The sequence below is a fragment of the Cyprinus carpio genome, chromosome A16, assembly GCF_018340385.1.
Source record: "Cyprinus carpio isolate SPL01 chromosome A16, ASM1834038v1, whole genome shotgun sequence".
In the NCBI taxonomy this organism is placed as follows: Eukaryota; Metazoa; Chordata; class Actinopteri; order Cypriniformes; family Cyprinidae; genus Cyprinus; species Cyprinus carpio.
In genome coordinates this window covers 22,015,393-22,037,699 of record NC_056587.1, presented here as the reverse complement: position 1 = coordinate 22,037,699, position 22,307 = coordinate 22,015,393, and the positions used below count along the sequence as shown (strand labels likewise).

The 22,307-nt window shown below is 36.0% G+C and overlaps 1 protein-coding gene across 1 annotated transcript in view; it reads left to right on the top strand.

Moving 5' to 3' along the window:
* The first annotated feature begins 4,884 nt into the window (after positions 1-4,884).
* The window catches only part of LOC109058741 (E3 ubiquitin-protein ligase UBR5-like), a 37,873-nt gene continuing 20,450 nt past the window's right edge, over positions 4,885-22,307 (top strand). The window contains 19 exon segments of the mRNA XM_042773325.1: positions 4,885-5,112; positions 9,045-9,089; positions 9,208-9,289; positions 9,769-9,845; positions 10,823-10,874; positions 10,876-10,943; positions 11,987-12,257; positions 13,138-13,297; positions 13,390-13,539; positions 14,521-14,732; positions 15,985-16,104; positions 16,197-16,338; positions 16,468-16,511; positions 16,513-16,601; positions 16,696-16,813; positions 17,774-17,958; positions 18,053-18,162; positions 19,591-19,703; positions 19,941-20,084. Of these exon segments, the coding sequence (XP_042629259.1) occupies positions 5,051-5,112; positions 9,045-9,089; positions 9,208-9,289; positions 9,769-9,845; positions 10,823-10,874; positions 10,876-10,943; positions 11,987-12,257; positions 13,138-13,297; positions 13,390-13,539; positions 14,521-14,732; positions 15,985-16,104; positions 16,197-16,338; positions 16,468-16,511; positions 16,513-16,601; positions 16,696-16,813; positions 17,774-17,958; positions 18,053-18,162; positions 19,591-19,703; positions 19,941-20,084 (2,244 nt within the window). The 5' untranslated portion in view covers positions 4,885-5,050.

The window sequence follows — 22,307 nt, the reverse complement described above, 5'->3', positions numbered from 1 at the left end:
TATACACCAATAGTTTATATATAGATTTTCACATAGGCCTATATATATATATTCAGATTTGTATTTATATAAAATATAAAATCTAGCTATCTATCTAGCATGTATATATATATATATATATATCATTATATATATATAGCGTATATGATATATATATATATATATATATTTTGTTTTATTCAAAGTAAAAAATATTTAATTTTTACTTATATATATCTCTTTTAATATATTTTATATAGTATTTTATACATTTAAATATATATATAGCAAAGAGCGAGTTACAATTTTAATTGACACTGTAAAAAAATAAAATTAAATAAAGTTATAAATAACACAAAAATTAGTATACATATATATATAAGCCCGGACAACAACTAGAAAACTGACACTTCGGAACTTTAAATAGTACCACAAACCCAAACAAGGATAGTTTAACTACACAAACCAGAACAGATATTACACACATTTAACTCAGTGAAGGAGGAACTGTTGCCTATTGAGGAAGACTCGTAAAGTTCCAAAAACTGAAGGAAATTACATTAGTAAGTTGTTAAATGAGGTTACCCAACAAGCCAAAGCGCGGAGAGACGTCTGTCAGGGCTGTTTATTCTCTCCTGCTGAAGCATGAGCTGCTCAAACCATGTATAATGGTAATATTTTATGATACTGTTAAACGACACTGACTCACTCTCCCGCACTAGCGGGGTCCTCTGAGCCTGAATTCTGCACTCAAACTTTGGCCTAGATTTGAGCATGTGTAAACCCAGAGCACTCCACCGAGGACGAAGTTGCTCATGTATTTACATGATTCAGCTTCAGGTATTTTGGTGAATTGGTGATCTTGCATGCGCCACTTTTATGTCTAATAACCACACAAACAAGCTTAAGGCAAAGTGCGCAGCTGTTAAAAAGCATGAAAGAAACACCAATGCACTGTTAAATTACCCTGCAGTTACCAGGCTTAACGTTCCGCGTCTTCGCTGTTATGCAGCAGGAGGCGCTATTACACTCTTCTGAAAGAGCACTGATCTCTGGATCACAAACAAGGCGAAGAAGAAGAAGAAGAAGAAAGCGAAACAAGTGATGGCGCGTATGCAAGCAGATGCATAGTTTTGCAGTTTTCTATTTATTTATTATATTATTTAAAAGCCCTTGCTACATGTTCTGCGTTTAAGCTAACTGAGACTTGTTATAGCACTTGCATATCATTGCTCTTTAGTTGATTTTGATTGCTTCCATTGTCCTCATTAGTAAGTCGCTTTGAATAAAAGCATCTGCTAAATGTTAATGTAAATGCATAAATTGATGATGTCACATAATATTTTTGACTTGAAATAAAACTAGTTATTTTAGATGTCAGTGTGTTCCCTATTAAGAGTTAAATCACTGTAAACTAAATAGACACAAGACTATTTATTAAATAAAAACACAGACATAAAATGTTAATTTGACTTGATTTTTTTTTTTAAAATTGTGGATAAAGAAAGATGAGTATGGAGTGAACAGCTACGTAATAATTATTTGCATGCACTGTATAACCTGCAATTACTTCCTTAGGATTTTAACCCATGAGTTTAGATATACATTTATGCATTTAGTTTGATTTGGTGAAGCTAAATCACATTAAAGACCAGTTCATTTAGATGTTCCTGTTTTTAGGTTATATTTTTCTTTCTTTCCAGATCAATCACACGCAGCGGACTGACCAATCAGAAGCGTGTTTTCATCCTGAAGCTGTTCGCTATTTTTAGCTTCTCTGACAGCTACGTAATAATTATCTTTCTATCTGAGCACAAAGTGCACTAGACTCAAGCACCCCTATGGTCCCCAGTATAGAATGTGACGTGTTTACACAAAGTCACTCTTTAACTCACTAAACAAAGTTCTGGTTAAAAATAACTTCAGTGTGTATGTGTTTGCACTGAAGATCAGCTCACACAGATATTCATGTCATTACAGCTAGTATCGCTGTTTATTTATTTGATAGGGACAGTGCATGTTAATGAACACTTACAGTAATACAGAATGCAAACAAGCCGGATTATAACAACATTGCTGATTTACAAAATAGATGTTTCTTCTGATGTCACAGATGCCATTTCCTCTTCCCTTTTCAGCAAATTGACTGATTGACCACGAACGTGTCCAGATAATAAACATACAATACGTTACACACATTAACAGCTGCTTGTCCTGGTGTCCTCTACACAAGACCTGAATGAAATTAATTACACCTGTTTTGTAACAAAAAGGCAAATTCTGATTTGAAAGTAAATGATAATTACAAAACAGCATCATATTTTCATATTGCCCCAAGAGTGCTAAATGTGATAATTTTGTTTGTTCTTGATTTGCTAAATTTGATCATTCCATATCAGTCATATTTAAAGAGCAAGGACAAAGTGTGTTTATGATCAAGAATGTGCTCCGTTCAGGATTTTAACGCCGCAGCGTGTCAGAGAAATTCACTAAAATATAATGTCCCTCTACAGTGTACAGACAAAAAGAGCACTGGATTCAAACCAGAGCTGCTCTGACTAGATCTTGTTCATTTAAAAGGGGGATAACACACATACAATACAGGTCAAAAGTTTGGAAACATTACTATTTTTTAATGTTTTGAAAGAATTTCTTCGTTCTGCTCATCAAGCCTGCATTTATTTGATCAAGAAAAAATACAGAAAAAAAACAGTAATATTGTGATATATTAACTAATTTAAAATAATTGTTTTTAAATGTATTATACTTTAAATTATCATTTATTTCTGTGATGCAAAGCTGAATTTTTAGGATCATTATCACATGATCCTTTAGAAATCATTCTAATATGATGATTCATTATCAAAGTTGGAAACAGTTCTGCTGCTTAATATTTTTTCAGAACATGTGATACTTTTTTAGGATACTTTGATGAATAAAAAGTAAAAAAAAAAAAAAAAGAAGCTATGCTTTTAAAATATAAATATTTTTGTAATAACAATATACACTACTGGTCAGTATTTGGGGGTCAGTAATTTTTTTTTTCTTTCTTTTTTTTAAATAAAATCAATACTTTTATTCAGGCAGGGATGTGTTTTAAATTGATACAAAAGTGATAGTAAGAGAAAATATATTATTAGCACCAAAATATATATTAGAATTTTTTTTTATTTTGAATAAATGCAGTTCTTTTTAACCTTTTTATTCATCAAATATAGGATAGACAGCAGAACTGTTTCCACAACTCATAATAAATCAGAATATAGAAATGATTTCTAAATGATCATGTGATAGACTGGATGTTACATGTGACCACTGAAGGATGGAGTAATGATGCTGAAAATTCCGCTTGGCATCACAGGAGTTAATAAATTATTTTTTTAAAGTATATTCGCCCAAACTAGCAAAACTATTATTTTTCAAGTTGTAATAATATTTCACAATATTACTGTTTGTTTTGTATTTTTGATCAAATAAATTGCAGGCTTGATGAGTCCAAGAAGAGACTTCTTTCAAAAACATTAAAAAATAGGAAATGTTTCCAAAACTTTGACCTGTACTGTAGTTTCATCAGATTTGAGAAATGTAGCATCTGCATCAGTGCTCTGCAGTGAATGGGTGCCGTCAGAATGAGAGTCCAAACAGCTGATTCAAAACAAAACTCAACTATTTTAATAGCTGCAACAGTAGACTGCAATATCGGGAAAATGTCATATAGAAGGCAAAAACCTGCCCCCTTGCTGGGCATTTATATGCACATTTACCCTAACAAATGGTCTAACTGCTTACAGCTTTGTGTTAGATAAAGTAATCCTTGAGCGGTTTATGATTTGTGATCAAGATTTTGGACGTGCTTCATATTTATTTACCTGCGGATATCACTTTATAGAATGCGTAATGTGTACACGAAGTGAGTGTGCCAAAAATATGACACACTCAAATAAATAAATAAATAAAAATAATAATGGATAAAAATGCAACAATAAACCAGATTTATATATTTATCATGAATACATTTTAACTTATTGCTTGTTCCAGACATATTTTAATGTTCACAATTTTTTTAAACTAAAATAATTTAATTAGTTTCACAATTAATATATTTATGCGGATTCTATATATTCTAATATGATTATTTAAATAAAATCAAATATGCAAATAGTTAATAATAAACTACGTCATTCATTTTTTTTAAAATGAGAAATCGTTCATGTATGACTGAGAAATGTGCATAAGTTTGTTTGTTATCAGATTGTAAAACTGTGTAATTTAGAAATTTTAAATGCAGTTCAAATGCATATATCTGAAATTTAGGCCTACACTCTTTTTAGTGCACTAGAGAAAATGCAATGTGAAAAGAATATACAGCATTACTCATTATGGCTTATACAATATTCAGGTGCAGTTTCAATGCATTATTTACATCAGAACAGCAAGAAAAGACATTATTTTGAATTAAGAAGGTTCAACTGACCAAAATCTCTTCACAGCCTGTATTATAAGCATCAGGGCATTGACCTGCATTTATAAAGCATTTCTTAATAAACATAATTTCACAGTTAGGTGTGTTTTTGTAAGGCACGTGGGCATGACATCATTGCTTTATTCCTATCAAGTCTCAAAAGCTGAATCCAGTACTAGATGTTTTTCCCTCTGATAACTCTGGCATGGGCTTCATATCAACTCAAACTGTAAATCAGCCAATGAAGAGCTCTGTATCAGGACTGAATGCAGATAATGCTGCAACAACAGTCGTGTATTTACTACAATGACACACGCGTCTCTCGTCGCCAACACATGGAAAGCGACCCGAGAGACCCGCCCCTTTATCCCTCCGCGCCAATCCGCTTCGCCGACACATGCTCGCTCTCGACCAATCAGCGGCACCGTCTCACTTGCATCCTCCCCAACAGACCCAAAGAGGCTTAAACAGAGTTAAGATGGCGGCTTGTGGATGAGGAGGTTGTACATTTCAGCTCTCGGCAAAGAAAACACATTTTTAAACCTAAACCGTGAAGACAAGAGAAACCACCCCCTCGCGAGATAATAATTCACCCGCGGCACCGAGTCCATGACGTCCATTCACTTCGTGGTTCACCCGTTACCCGGGACCGAAGACCAGCTTAATGACAGGTAACGTTATTTATACGAAAGAAGCGGTTTGCGATCAGTTCTGAGGTGAAAGTGCATTCAGAGGTGGTTAGTAAAATATCAGGAGTATTTCACGGCTGCTGCAAGCGCTCAAGGTTGGACATTTGCGTCTAAAAATAACGAGGCCCGGCTGACTGGAGACACAATGCGGGTTGGGGGATGGGGAGGCGAAAAGAGAGGGAACTGCGACGAATATACGCTTTTACACACCAAACATAGACTTTTATTTTAAGTGTACGATTCGCTTATTATATTTACCTCGTGTTTTTTGTGGTACGCCGAATGAATGCGAAGAGAATCGCTGAATAAAAATCCCCTCAGGTTAGCCGGCTAGCCGTTAGCACTGCGCGAGCTCGTCTGTTTAAACTGTTTATCCTCATAAAGTTGGTGGACTTTACATCACTGCTAGTGTTAAATGTGTTTTGACCTTCTGGTTTGTTTCAAGCAGTTAGTTTTAACAGCTGTCTACAAACGATCTTTTGACCTAAAGATGATTTTTTAGATAAAGATTGGCGATGTTTTGCGTTTAACGTTATTCTTTCTTAGCGCGTGAGCGTGTGCGCGTTCATTTCTTTTTTTTTCTTTTTTTTTCATGACGTAAAAATCCAAAAGCTGTATTTAAAACCATCGTCTCAAATTCGTTGCATTTCCTGGAATGTTTAAAAAATAAATTTAGTCAGAATGACTGCAGATAGTGTGTGTGATGACAGCTGCGCGAGGAATCCAGGGCCAGCAACATTGAATGCATCCTTGAACAAAATGCGTGTCTCTTTGCCTTCTCATGTTGTTTATTGAGTTTTTAAAGCTGTGTGTTGTTTTTTTTTTTTTTTTTTTTCCCAAGCATGCAATTTAAGAGTCTGCAGTTTTGTAAATTTATAGCCTAATTGCTGTGAGAGCAGCTTTATACCTAACTAACCATCAAAGAAAGGGTTACAGATAAATCATCACAACAATTAATATATAAATATATATAATGTTTAATATTTAAATTCAGTGTTTTCGACCTGGGGAAATTTTATGCATTTTTAAATTAAAATGTGCATTTTTTGAGAGATTGAAATTAAGAGCTACGATCCCTTTTCAATGACCAAATGAAAAAATAAATAAAAGTAAAAACTCCTTGCATTGACTCGTACCTGGACTTTAAATCGGACTGTAACATCATTTTTGGTCGTTATAGTGTTCTGCGTTCACACTGGTGTTTTTAGGAAAACAAACTGTTTGAAAATAGTTATAATAATAATTGTACTTGATATTATGCCTAAGACGGTAATATATTACTACTGTAATGCAACTGCGCTGTAAATTAAAATATAAGTCTATAAGTTAAAATATGTTAATCGTTTTTTATACAAATGTTTACTTGCAGTAGTCCTCAATTATTCTGTTTTCTTAAGTATATTTATTTTTGTTAAAATTACAAAACATTTTTTTTTTTTTTTTTTTGCGAAAAATGTTACGAAAACAGGTTTTAAAAAAATGTGTGTTTTTAGAAATGTTGTAAATTTGTAATTTAATCAAGACTAAATGCAATTTTGAGGCATTTTGTTCGGACGCTTATCACGTTCTTGAATTTCTCACCACTATGGCTAGGTTGTCCTGTTTATTACTATTTGTCATCCCATGGCTGATTTATTTACTTGCACTAGTCATTAACGTTTCTGCGTGTACATGGAGACCTCCATCCTTCGTTGTCCGCTGATATGTCCTGCAATAATGAGCCGTGACTTGAAGGCTTTTCTGCTGCGCTGACAGCAAACGAGGGACCTTTCTGCACACGTGTCCCCTTCGTGCTAGATTCAGCGTGATCTCAGTCGCTTAGACTGCTGCTGTGCAAGGATATTCTCTTGTGCACATTGCAGTACGATGTCGCTGATCTTGGGCTTTTTAGTCCGTATCATAACGTGCATGCATTGAAAAACTTGTTTATGCACGTGTATTGTTGCTTTGGCAATATTTTATGTAAAAAATAATTGCTTTATCCCCAATTTATGCCTATATAATATGCTGTGCATTATGGTGTTGTGGGAGAACATAGTCATGTTGTTTTCGGTTTGTTTTACTAAAGTACTTCGGCGAAGGTTTCGCAGGAGCTGCTTTCAGTACTTCACTCTTGTTTTCATCTAAAGAGGTCTTTTATTGGGAGGAACTGCTCAGTGGTTCAGTGTTGATTGCTTTGAATTAAGACGAGAATCTGAAGACCTTGCTGATAGGTAAAGATGACTGTATGTAATCGTTTGAAAATGTCGTACGGTTTGTAAACATCATGGTGTTTGTCTTCAGATGTCGTCTCTATCGCTTTATCATTGTTCAGATGATGCTGTAGGCATGTTGCTGTACTAGTGTGCCAAGTATGCCAAGCTAAACATTGGCTCTGTTCCAAAACCTAGGGAGCTGCCTACTAAGTGCACATCCTAACTAAAATAAAACCTAATAAGGGATTTATTTGGAATGCATTGCATAGGCGGCAACCCTGTGTCTTTTAAATCATATAAATGCTCTCCACACAAAGTGTATGGTGCTTTGAAATGCTGCCTATGTAGGCAGCGTACTAGGTTTTGGTATGCATCCATTTTTACAGCTGGTTTATGACACACTTTGACTAAAGTTGGCCAACATCTGAGAGAAATCTTTTTTTCTTCAGCCAGTTTGGACCCGTTTGCACACTGCTATAAGCTAACGTCTTTCTTCATAAATCGCTGTCTGCTGTGCATCTGCATTTACTCATATGAGAGCTACAGCACACCACATGGCCTTCCAAGTGTGTTCTTTGTCCATGGTGCACTCTTACCCAATGGAAATTGTATGCGTTTGTTTTTAAGTCTGACTGTTTTGCCTAAAATCCTTTTTTCATACAGAGTCATTGGTTTTGTAGGTTATCTTGCGGGTGGAATAACAAAATAATTTGTAATAGACAGAAGATTTTTTTTCTTACTACAGTTCATCTTATTTTATTATTACTTGAGTTTAACGATTGTTGTATCCTCATAAACTCATGAACTTCTCTTTCAAGGCCTGACTGTTTATAGGGGATGCATTGGTCGAGATATGCAAATATGCTTTGTTTTTAAGCCTGTACCTATTTTAAAGGGACAGTTCACCCAAAAATGAAAATTAACCCATGATTTACATCCTAGGCATATCTGACATTCCTCTTTCAGACGAACACAATCGCAGCAGTTATATTTAACTCTTCCAAGCTGTAGGCTATAATGGCAGTTTGTTTTTGAAGCCTAAAAAACTGCATCCATCCATCATAAAACTACTCCACACGGCTCCGGGTTGTTAATAAAGGCCTTCTGAAGAGAAATGATGCATTAGTGGAAGAAAAAAACCATTTAATTTGATGATGAATTCTAAAATCATTATATTAAGTGGAAAACATTACTTAGGAGTCATTTGTTTGTGGACCTTTGGTTTTATTTGAGCATCCAGTATTCGGATGGATTCAGTTCTGTTTTTGAAATTGCATTTTCCAAATGCATTATGGGTGTATATTAAACTAGTGTTTAAACATGACCAGAATTGGTACAAAATGCCTCATTCCCTTTTTAAATATATGTATCATTTGCATTGTAAAGTTTAAAATGACCCACAAGGCCACTGAGCTTCCTCTGTCCATGAGGCATGATCCGTTCCTCAGTTTTCCTTCCGTCTCCTACAGTTTTTCTTTATTCAAACCGTAATACTCATTCTATCTTGAATTTGTCCTGCCAAGGTTTTGGCCAGTTTCGGTTCAGAGGTGTTGGCTGTTGCTCAAGCCAATATAAATGATGACTCTCTACATTCAGCTGTGCCTTTTGATTGTTTGTGTGGAAAGTTATTTTTTTTTTTATCGTATAATCCTATTTTCAGTGGACGTTGAGTCTGTTTTGTAAGCCCAATGCGTCACACGCCTTTGATGTTTCTTACAGGCTCCGTGAAGTGTCAGAAAAGCTCAACAAATACAACTGTAACAGGTATGTTTTTAACAAGCGTTTGCATTTTAAGCCCAGTGGTTTTAGAGTTCTTTCCACATCAGTGAAGTATTGAGTTTTGTGAAAACGCTTGGCTAACATTTCTCTGTCCACACGGCAGTCATCCACACCTTATTCCATTGGAGCAGGCCAAACTTAAGCAGTGTGTGGTTGGACCAAATCATGCTGGATTTCTCCTTGAGGTAACATTTATTATGCAGCACTGTTACTTTATATCATGCGCTGCTTTAGACATTTTTCATAGACTTGAAGTGTTTTTTTTTTAAATGTGGGTCATTGTATTTTAAAGCAGTAATTTACTTTAAATATGAATATTACTTCTTTTTTGCTCTTATCCATTTCATTTACATTTATGCATTTGTCAGACCTTTTTATCCAAAGTGACTTAAATTGAATTCAGTGTAATTTCCATAAAAACCGAAGGTCACAGTGACTGTTTCTCCAACTTTAGAAGGACGCTTTTTAACTTTATTAGGTTTATCAGGTTCACTATGAACTGTTGTATATAAAACGCAATGCTCATTTTCTATTTCTGCTTTTTTGTTGCATTGAAAAAAAAAGAAGCATATATGTTAGTAATGACACAAGAATGAATATATAATGACTTTTTTTGTCTAATTAACACAGAGCAATGCAGAAATGATCTGTTCTTTTGTTTCAGGATGGACGTATCTGCAGGATAAGCTTTGCTGTCCAGCCCGACCGACTGGAGCTCGGCAAGCCCGATGGCAATGATGGGTGAGAAATTAATCCCCCTGATAGATGCATGGAAAATGCATGTATGAGCTGGCATGCAGAATAACTTTAGATCTGCCCCTTCTGGTTATGATTGCTCTGGGTTTATGTATTAAGTTTGTGCTAATTCTGTTTTAAGTGCGCTGACTTTTCACCTTATATGATTAAAGGTTGTGTTGTGGGCTTTGTTCTGAAGACATACTGACGTTTTTAATGTTAGTGTAGCATTAATGCACTCAAATATGAACACTATGTATGATGCAGTAATTATTCCATAGATGTAGTCTTACAGTTGCATGGAAAAATGCACTTGTATTATATTATTAGTGACGGAAGGGAGGGAATTTTATGAAGTGGTTCAGATGGAAGCAACGCAGAACATTTTATAAAGGTGTGGCCAGCTTTTGTTGTCTGGTTTTATCCGCAGTGTTGTTTTAGTACTGAAATGGTGAAAACCAAATGTTACAACACCAGCTTATAGACGCTTAAATTAATTTAAGACATAAAAATATATCGCAACTCTTAGAATTCAAAGCTTCTGAGTACGAAAAGAGCATTTATTGAAAATAAACTGCAAAAACAACCTGCTATGCTTATGATGAGCGTTTTGAAGTTGTTTGTTTGTGCATTTTTGCTTGAACTGAGTAAGGGGGCTAGTGCTGCTTTTCATGTTGTTTTTGGGATTGAAGCCATGTCGCAACCGTGCAAATCTCCTTTTGTGAACCGCAAGCAATCCACAGTGTTTGTTTATGAGCAAAATATTTAGCGGGCATGATGGCACATGATTTAGGGGAAATCTTTAGCAGTTCCCTGCCAGCCTTTCCTACAGCTCTTGCCTGAGGAATGAGCTGCAGTCAGTTCTGATTCCCAAGGGTGTTGCCATGTTAGTCGCCCCACGGTACAAGAGGCCGATTGGCTCTGTGATGGTCCCACATGTGGGAATATAGGATTGTAACTGATCTCCCATCTTTTGTTTCCAGTTCAAAGTTGAGCAGTGTCTCAGGGGCAGGAAGGAGCTCCAGGCCAGGCAGGGACTAGTGATCCGCCCTGGTTCCTGTCTGGTTCTGACACACTGGGCAGACTGGCAGGCAACACCCTTGGGTAAGTTGTGGCAGGGCTATCAGAAATGCAGCCATCAGGTAACGTTGGCAGGCACCCGTGCAGTGCTGCCTTTGGTTATAGAAAAACCTTTTTAAAGACGATTTTGCTGATTTGTTTGCATGCAGTTAAATCCCCATCTGAAAATATTCACACTACAAGCCCATTTCCAGAAACATGAGTTTATTTTATGTGGGAGACGCTCAGTTACTAAGAAGAAATTAAACACAAATTCCATGTTTTTCTGAAGTGTGCTTGTTAGAGCTGTGCAATATATCTAAAAAAATATAATAATAATAATAAATTGGTATTGACTAGATTCAATGATTATTATAGTATAATATTACAATAATATCAAAATATTGTGTATGTTTATGCAAATAAAAATAAATAAGAGATTTGTCTTTATGAAAAATATTTAATAATTTTCATATGAACCAATATAAAAATACATTGTGATGAACAGCAATGTATTATATTATATGTATTATATAAATGTTATAATAATAGATATATAATCTCTATTTATGTTTTTGTAATGAAATGCAAAATGGCTAGTTTTTTGGTAGATTAAGTTCAGATTTAAAAAGTTTAATGTAAAATATATTTTCCACAGTTTTTCACTACATGAATATAAGGGAAAATATTTCATGATTTCCATTTATATAAATTAAAAATAAGTATATATTAGTAAACAGCAATGTTTATATAATGATTGTATATGATATATATGTATACGTATGTATGTGTGTGTGTTTATGTTTTTAAATATATGAATGAAAAATTAGCATTTCAGTGACCATGCAAATGAATTGTTAAATCCGTTTTAAACTGATTCACAGAATTAAATTTAAACACTTTTAAAAAAATTTTTAATTTTGCACTGAAGTTTAAATTAGTGACACTATTAAACATCCATCTTAATTCTCTTATAGTCACAAGACGAGGAATGTGAGGTGAAGAAGTGGGCTGTTGGAGTTTAATGTCAGATGCAGAGGGAATGTTGCTGGCTGTATACTGATCCTGATTGTCGCTGTGCCTGACAGGAGCCGCTGGAGTTCAGGAGTAAATGGAGGCAGCAGTGGAGGCGGAGCCAGCAGTGGTGGAGGCGCAGGAGGAGGCAGCGGGAGCGGAGGGGGTGCTGGAGGAGGTGCTGCAGGAGGAGGATCTTCAGGCCGGTCCTCCACAGCAGCCCGTGATTCACGCAGACAGACCCGCGTGATCCGCACTGGCAGAGATCGAGGCTCCGGCCTTCTGGGCAGTCAGCCACAGCCCGTAATTCCAGCCTCCGTCATCCCAGAGGAGCTCATCTCTCAGGTAACACTCGCTTCGGGGGCCTCTTCCACATTCCTGATTTTTGCTGTTTAAGTTAGATGTGCTCACCATAGGTCTGTGTAATGTTTGTGTATATTACTCGTCTTTCCACATAATTTCATTCTCAATTTAAAAACTCAAAGCATTTTAAGCTTTAGACATACAGTTAGACTGAAATAATAAAGTAAAAATATTTTTTTGGCCATTCAGCGATGCAACTAAAAATTAATTTGATGAAGCCAAATTTTATTGCTTGCATTGTGTATTGATAAATATTTCACGTTATTAACAAATGCATGCAAAACGTGTGTAAAGACTGAAATATAAATACTACAATATTACATAAAACAATATAATCATTTGTATATGATATAAAAATACAATATAATAAAACGCATATATTGACAAATGTTTGTTATTGAATATTGTTTGTTTGCTTATATTAGTGTGTGATTGTTTTAGTTTTTATATGTTTGAAATCTAAAAAATGATTTTGAAAATGTTTTGTTATTAGCAAGTATAAATGTATGCTAAATGTCATGTGTGTTGTGTGAAATATAAATAATAATAAAAAAAAGTATAGATTTTTACATTAATACAATTTTAGAAACATGACAGTTTTAAATTATAAGGTAAAAATATTCTACTTCTATTTCAAAACCTTGTTTTTAGCATGCATTTAAATGTATTTATTAATAACTAAAGGTAATTTTTTAATAAAATGCAGGTAATCAAATTAGGCTTTATGCAATTAACAAAATAATAAAAAATTATATACAAAATGATTTCTTTATTCTTAATATTAATTTAATCAATTTTGGGGTGATGTGACGCAGACCTGCTGTGTAATTTTGCAGCTGATTGGTTTTGCTTCCCCGACCAGGCCCAGGTGGTTCTTCAGGGAAAGTCCAGGAGTGTCATCATTCGAGAGCTGCAGCGAACAAACCTTGACGTGAACTTGGCTGTGAACAACCTGCTGAGCAGAGACGACGAGGATGGAGATGACGGAGACGACACGGCCAGCGAGTCCTACTTACCTGGAGGTAAACGGATGCAGAAGATGGTCACGGTAATGACGCTCAAGACTGTGACATTTTAACAAACCTTTCTGACAATGCCTTTCATGCTTCCACAGAAGACTTGATGTCACTGCTAGACGCAGACATTCACTCCGCGCACCCCAGCGTGATCATTGACGCGGACGCCATGTTCTCTGAGGACATCAGCTACTTCGGCTACCCCTCTTTCCGACGCTCTTCCTTGTCTCGTCTCGGCTCTTCACGAGGTAAAGGCTACAACACAGTCTTGCTTGCGTACACTCAGTGTCAGGAAGCCATTCAGCAAGATTTGTAGAAATGCTTGTACCACAACCAATGCGTTCTTCGTCAACACTGTATTTTTTTGACAAAAACTCGCAACACATTCATGCAGATTTGAAATATGAGTAAAATGCTATTGATTTGAAACTGAAGTCAAACAAAAGATTATTCATAATAAATGAATTCCTGCAAATTTAGATTCACGTAAGATACTTTAAAACCAAACAAAATTTGTTAAATTCTGATTGTTACAATTTTGGTTACAATGTTGCTATGCAACTGTAGATCACTGAACTTAATGACATTGCTTAATAACAAGTTTGGGTCAGGTCCTGCGGTGTATTTTTTGAATCACATGCAAATTATACTTTACTAAATCACATGTTTATAAACCAGCATCTGTGAACCGAGTGCTTTACGATCAGCCTCTGGTTATCAAATACTTCAAGATGCCTTGCTGCATGTTTGTGTTGTGTGTGAGTGTCTGTGCTTTGAGAGCGTGTCCAGTTGTCCTGCATGGTCATAGTCGTCGTTTCCCTTAGTGAGCCCTCTGCGAAAGGCCCTGCAGTGCTGACAGTTACCCATAAGACCCTGCAGTTTATATCCGTACACGCTGGACACCCCGTCAACAAGATGTTTCTGCTGCTAATGCGACCCACCAACTGACAAAGCCAGCCTATACAGCGTCCATATGTAGCCCTGTTTTACTGATAGGGCTACATTTTTTTATGAGTGGTCAAGGGTCACAAATGTTCATGGATCCTTTTCACCCGCAGTATCGTATTTGCGGCATATAATGGTCAGTTGTTTTTGGTGGTTGGTGTCACAGAAGTACAGCAGAATTAGACTGAAGTAATTGCAATTTGTATGAAATCTCACTATTCCGAGGGTCTTTCCCAGAGAGTGGCTTACTGTTATCCCACTGGTGTGACCCTATTGCATACCAGTTCTCCTTCTCCCCCTAGAGCGAGACTCTGAACTGCTCCGCGAGCGGGAGTCGGTCCTGAGGCTGCGTGAGAGGAGGTGGCTGGACGGAGCCTCCTTCGATGCGGAGCGTGGCTCCACCAGCCGCGAGGGAGAGCCCAGCCTTGACAAGAAGAGCGTGCCGCTGCAGAGCCCCGTCACTCTGGGCGAAGAGCTCCAGTGGTGGCCTGATAAGGTGTGCATTTAAGCCTTTACTGTCCTAGATTGAGAGACTTCAGATTTCTGTTGTGCATTTTAAGCCTCGACACAATTAAAGGCATAGTTCACCTAAAAATGTAAGTTTAATCGTCATTTAGTTTCAGACCTGTATTTCTTACTTTCTTCTGGGAATGTAAAAGAAGATATTTTGAAGAACGTTGGTAAACCCATTCAGTTACGGTTGCCATTGGTTTTTTTTATGAGGGTTTGTATGGCCATTCAGTTACGGTTGCAAACCTTCTATTTGTGTTCTGCAGAGAAGAAAGCAATGCGTACAGGTTTGGAGCAACATCATTTTTGGGTGGACTGTCTCTTTAATGGTGAATGATGATGAACATGTTCTCTGCATTCAGTTTCTTTTTTTTTTTGTGAAGTCTCATTAAAAGGCTGAAATATTTGAGGTAAAAGTAATTTGGCATAACGTTTTCTTTCTTTAAAATAAATAGTAGAGTGTTTTTGCTTTGAAATATTGTTTGTATTATAGTCAGTCAGTGTGGTGTTTGCAACATCAATTTTGTTGTGATGTGATTACTATAAAACCTGTTTTTTTTATTATAATTGGTTGTTTTTTTTTTTTTTTTTTTTTTTTTTTTTTTGTTTTTTTGTGATTTTGAGATTTTTGTGCTTTCACATGTTAAATGGCATTACTTGTTAATTTGTGTATCAGATTATTTTAATTTAAAAATTAATGGTTAGATTTGTAATATTTAATATTTTTTATTAAGATAAATTTTTTCAGCAATTTTAAAGTTAGTAATTTTATTTTTTTTTTTCCCACTTTTTTTTTATTTTAGTACTTCAAGTTAAATTAAACGGAAATTAGAAATGTTATTTTGGCGGCTAGCTGAAATAAAATAAGTTTTAATTCTAGTTTATTTGTTAAGTTATTTTATTTCAAGTAATGAAAATGCTTTTTTTTTTTTTTTTTTTTTTTAGTTTTATTTTTAATTACAAATAAAACCTCTGATTTTTAGAGTCATTCAATCAAATTTAAAGTCTTGTAAACCAGTTTCAGAAACTAATATCAGATTGCATTTTCTAAGAACTTATTTTATTACATATGATTTTTATGGTTTTTAGATTAATTTTAAAGTCTTGTGACCTTTTGAACTAATATCAGATTGCATTTTCTAACACTTGACTATTAGCCTCCAATTTCCTCGGGTTGATTTATATGATGAATCATATTTGTGTAGTCGCTGTATATCCTTTGTTGTGTGATTCTTTAGGACTATGTAACAAAGTTTGTCAGCATTGGGGCTTTGTACTCGGAGATGATTGCTGTCAGTACCAAAGGTGAACTGTACCAGTGGAAGTGGAATGAGCCCGAGCCTTACAGAAACGCACAAGTAAGATTAGCAATACACTTCGGACAAGGAATTCCTGTCACTTTGATTTGATTTGATTTAATTGAATCTCATAAATATTTGCGCTTTCGCAGAATCCTTCTATACATCACCCTCGTGTCCCTTTCCTGGGCTTGACCAATGAAAAGATCACCCACCTGTCTGCCAACAGTATCCGAGCCACTGTGGCCACCGAAAACAACAAGGTAAGACGACATTTTATTTATTTACATGTGAGTGGGTGAGAAGAAAATCATAGGAAGGCGAGAGCGGATACAATAAGATGAGTGATGCATGCTCTAGTACCAAAAAAAATTACATTTAAATGAATTTGTATTTTGTTGGTGTTGTATTGTGTGGGTGGAGATATGGGTGGTTTTGACTCTAAACTAGAACATGGCGCACAAAATGTTCCCGGAGCTGCAGGGAGAGCGTATCATCTCTCTGCACTGTTGTGCCCTGTACACCTGCGCCCAGCTGGAGAGCAGCCTTTACTGGTGGTGAGCAGGCAGGAGCGTGTTTGATAGCTTGAGCTGCTGTGCTTGTGATCCGTGAATAAATTCTGAGTGTCTTTGTTTTTGTTTTCTTCTCTAGGGGTGTTGTGCCTTTTAGTCAGCGGAAAAAGATGCTTGAAAAGGCCAGAGCCAAGAACAAGAAGCCAAAGTCCAGTGCAGGCATCTCTTCTATACCCAACATCATAGTAGGAACTCAGGTGAGGAACGTGCTGTTGTTGTTGACTGCTAACTCGTTTGTCTTGTTTTTTGATGATTAGGGCTGGGTGATGTTATTATACAATACTGTGGTGATTTGTTATTGCACTTGAATGGCCAGAAACACACAAAATGCTTCCCATCTTGCTAAGTATTCTCATAAATGCAGTCGGTTTCGTTTTAATCTAATGTAAACAGTTGGGAAAGAAATCATGTGTGTCAGTATATTAGATCTGTGCTTTCGGTCTTAAAGGGATAGTTCACCCAAAAATTATAATTACCTCATGATTTACTCACCCTCAAGCCATCTTAGGTGTATATGACATTCTTCTTTCAAAGGAATCCAGTCGGAGTTATATTAAAAAAAGCTTTATAATGGCAGTGAATAGGTGTTTTTTGTCAATAGTCCAAAAGAAGTCCAATAAAGTGCGTCCATCCATCATAAAAGTGCCTCACATGGCTCCGGGGGTGAATAAAGGCCTCCTGTATTGAAACGATGCATTTTTGTAAGATACAGGAGGCCTTTATTCACCCCCGGAGCCATGTGAGGCACTTTTATGATGGATGGACGCACTTTATTGGACTTCTTTTGGACTGTTTTAAAAATAACACCCATTCACTGCCATTATAAAGCTTGGAAGAGCCAGGACATGTTTTAATATAACTCCGACTGGATTCCTCTGAAAGAAGAAAGTCTTATACACCTAAGATGGCTTGAGGGTGAATAAATAATGGGGTAATTTTAATATTTTGGGTGAGCTATCCCTTTAAAGTGACTGCAGCATAAATTATCTGCTGCTGTCTGTCATTAATGTTAATCAAACAACAAAAAACTGGGAAAATCACTCATTGCTCTTTACTGAATAACTTTAGTAGCTTTAATAAAAATTGTGTACTTAAGTCATACAGTGAAGTATTTGTTTTTTTTTGTTTCAGATTGATGACGTCTCGTTTTCCCGTAGGTGTGCCTGAGGAATAACCCTCTGTATCACGCCGGTGCCGTGGCCTTCTCCGTAAACGCCGGGATCCCTAAAGTGGGCGTCCTGTTGGAGTCGGTGTGGAACATGAACGACAGCTGCCGCTTCCAGCTCCGCTCGCCCGAGAGCATGAAGAACATGGAAAAGAACACAAAGACGCAGGAGACCAAGTGAGATGACTATTTATCTGCCACCAGACACATGCACGGAGGTATTCATGCTAAAAATAACGTGCTTTTGGTTGTTTCTTGTTCTTGCCATCAGGACAGAGAGCAAGCCTGAGCTGGTGAAGACTGAAATGGGCCCTCCGCCCTCCCCAGCGTCCACATGCAGTGACACTTCCTCCATCGCTAGCAGCGCTTCTCTGCCCTACAGTACGTACACTGCACTGTTCACAGGTGTAATGTTAATATACCAACCTACTGAAGTACTAATATCGGTTTTGAACCATTTGTCATACACTGATAACCACCAAAAACAGATGCTGATGAGAAAGTCACTGAGGACAGAAATACTTATATATGGAAGATGCACGCAGTGATTCACACAAACACTAAACACCATCATGCTAACACACGATGCTGAAATAACGCAATAAACATTCATTTAACAACATTAGGTGTGAGATAAAACCCCAATGTACACAACTGATAAACTAAGAAACAGTTATTATATGAAGTGTCATGCATTGAATTCTGGGAGTGTACAAGTTATAAAATGGCTTTCTTTTTCAGTTCCAGAAATATTTTACTGTGAAATGACGTTCAGTGTAATTACAGTTATTCAACGTAAATATACAGTAGTAAGGAAACTTAGTCAGCTGTTAAAATCGTGATCATTGCTGTACAGGGTTTATATTGAGCTGAAGATCTGATGTAGAAAGAGTTTTCACTCAGAAATTGCAAATAAACTTCTCAAACAATTGAACAAATTGAACTAAATATGTGGTTTTGAGGAACAAAACTTAAAATAGTGATTTCTTTAAAAAAAAAAAAAAAAAAAGGGCTGCAGCAATCTTTAATTTACAGCTAACCTGTAAGTTATAAATAAAACCAAAGTATGTTTTATAAGAAAATACAGTTTCAGTGTTTGTACCTCAAAATTTCGTTTAATTCAATGTTACTTGCTGTTTATTTGTTTAAAAAAAAAGGTGCTGTTTCTGAAGAAATTTTTTTTTATTTTTTTTTTTGCTGTGTGCATTTCTACTGTAATTTCACACATTTTTCCATAATACAAGTGTCCTTGTTGTGTAAATGCAGCCTTAGTTATGACTCTGCATTTGATTCAGTTTGTTTGTTTTTTAATCATGTTGTTTGTCACATCTTTGAAACATATTTTATTAAACTGCTGCTTAAAGTTTTTTTTTTTTTTTTTCTCTGCAAACACATATAACATATATATATATATATATATATATATATATATATATATATATATATATATATATATATATATATATATAAACACATATATATATATATAAAATTGCTATGTGTACTACATAAGGCTAACCAAGACTTGTCATTTGCACTTAAGTATCATTGCTCTTTTGTTGGTTTTGATAACTTCTATTGTCTTCATTTGTAAGTCGCTTTGGATAAAAGCATCTACTAAATGACTAAATGTAGCCTAAGTGTATTTCATCTTGTTACTCGCCATGAAAATAGCCAAGGAAGCTGGCGTGGCATTAAATAAGTAGTTTGAACTGTTTAAAAGTTTCTGTTTGGTCTTCTGTGAGACACCAAAAGATACTTGAGCTGCAGTGTTTTGCGATTGCTAACTGATTACCTGCTGTGCTACAGAGCGTAGGCGCTCAACGCCGGCTCCAAAGGAGGAGGAGAAAGTCAATGAAGAGCAGTGGCCTCTACGAGAGGTCGTTTTCGTGGAGGATGTTAAAAACGTCCCCGTGGGAAAGGTGGGTGCTGGCGTGCACGTCGATCCAGTGGAGACAGAAACCTCAAGCATATTTTCTCCACTGTTTTTTTATTTATTGTCTGCATTTATGCAATCTAATAAGAATTCCTAATGGTGATAGATGATAGCATACTGTTTTCTTGACACGTGATGTTCCTGTCTGTGTTCTGTCTCTGGTCTGAGTGTGATGCTTTGCTATGACGCCTCATTTGCAGCAGTTCTCTCTTTTGAACTCAAGGTGCTAAAAGTCGATGGTGCATATGTTGCTGTGAAATTTCCAGGGACGTCGAGCAGCGTGAGCAGCCAGAGCGCAGCTCCCACTGACTCTGACCCCTCCTCACTGCTGCAAGACTGTCGGCTGCTCAGAATAGATGAGCTACAGGTAAACACACGAAAGCACACGCTCTTGCATTTGCTGAAACGTAGGTGCATAATTCAAAATGACATTTTGTTTTATTTTAAATAGTCGCTACTTATATTGCATTTCATACTAAGTAATATAACACTAATTGTCAACATGTTTAACAAATATACATGAGCATATGTGACCCTGGACCACAAAACCAGTCATAAGGGTCAGTTTTATGCATCATCTGAAAGCTTAGGATCGGACAATATTTGGCTGAAATGCAACTATTTGAAAATCAGGAATCTGAGGGTGCAAAAAAAATCTAAATATTGAGAAAATCATCTTTAAAGTTGTTCAAATGAAGTTCTTAGCAATGCATATTAATAATCAGAAATTAAGTTTTGATATATTTACAGTAGGAAATTTACAAAATATCTTCATGGAACATGATCTTTACTTAATATCCTAATGATTTTTGGCATTAAAGAAAAATGGATAATTTTAACCGATACAATGTATTTTTGGCTATTGCTACAAATATACCCCAGAGACTTAAGACTGCTTTTGTGCTGCAGGGACACATGTGGTATTGAATCTGTCTTTATCAGGGGTTTTCAAACTTTTTAATGCTAAGGATCCCTAAATACGATGATTACTTTGCAAAGAAACATTCTTTCTAAAAAATTAAAATAAAGAAAAACAAAATTTTTAATGCTAAGGATCCCTAAATACGATGATTACTTTGTTTTATTGAAATAAATTTTTCCAAATTTAAATGATTTACTTTTATTCTGAACATTCGACTGAAAATATCTTCTTTTATTAAGTTGACAGCGTATGTGAGATGAATATTTTTTCTTTAAATTGAACACAGTTTTGTGAAATCTTTTTATTTTTTTATTTTATTTGTTTTTTTTTTTTTTTTTTTTTTTTGTTTTTTTTTTTTGATGTTTTATGTTTTGGGTATGAAATGAAAACAGACATTTTTTGTATTATATGGCTGTATATCCAAGGGCTGATCCTTTTTTTTTTTTTAACTCAGTTTCTTATTTTTTATTTTTTATTTCCTGACATGTTGGTGTTTTTTTTATGGTTGTTGTTATTTGTTATGATTAGTTAATGCGGGATGATAAAAAAAATGTTTTTGTCTTCATTTCAGGCTGCAAAGCAACAAAATGGTGTTATCTTTCACGCGACTAAAACAGTCGCATTTGCGACCATATATATTAATTTTCGAGTGATGTTTTTTGCTGAGGTCGCCAGTGGCGACTACCCGCCGAAAGCTCCTCCAGGATTTAACCGCTAAAAAAGTTTTCTCAGGCGGATGATTTGCTTCATTCTAGCAGCGCCCCGTCTGTGATAAAACGAACTCGGGCCGAAGGTTAATACACACAACTACACCGAGTGTGGACCTGCCGCGTGTACAACAGCTTTCAGCCGAGATCGGCCCATAGAGAAAAAGCCGTCTGTCAGCCAGAAGTGTTTTGTAGAGTCGGCGTGGCTCTGGTCCATTATCTTCTCACCGATGCCGAGACTGAACCGACAGAGACGCATTTCAGCCAGAATCAGCCCGAGTGCTATCTGGGTATATATTTACATGTTATAACTTAAAAATTTGAATGTAATGCCTTTTTTTCCTAATTGTTTTGAGATCAAATCTTTTGTTATGTTCACGTAATAAACGGAGACGATGCGCATTAAAGTTTAAGTGGAAAAAGAGAGTTTCAGACAGTCCTCATCTCTGGCGCACATCATTGCTGACGCACACAGTCTGATAAACGCAGCTCCGCTGTGCAGCGAGAGAGAAATGACGGAGACGGAAGAAGGGAAAGTGCAGAAAATACAGCGGCTATTTCGTGCACAACTTGAACAAACTAGAACAGGTAAAGCTGTCAGCTGTGTGGATATTTGGCAATATCGTTAACAATTCTCGTTTATAATAATTACTAATATGGCTTCTTCTAAACAAGATCTTGGTCTGTGTTCTTTTAATGCGTGAACTTCATTATTATTAGTGCAACTGCCGTCCAGTAATCGCAAAAAGCTCTGTGCTTTGTCACTTAATAAAAAAAGTACCAGCTTTAAAATTATTCCGAATTCATAACGAAATTCAGACAATAGTTTTGGTGCTCCTTAATGGGGCAGGCGCGGTCGCTTTAGCGCCTCAGTTCAAGGGCAAGTGAACCCATTTAATCTTTCTCTTTACTAATATAGTACATAGTGAACATGAATTAACATCAAAAGGTAGTCTATTTT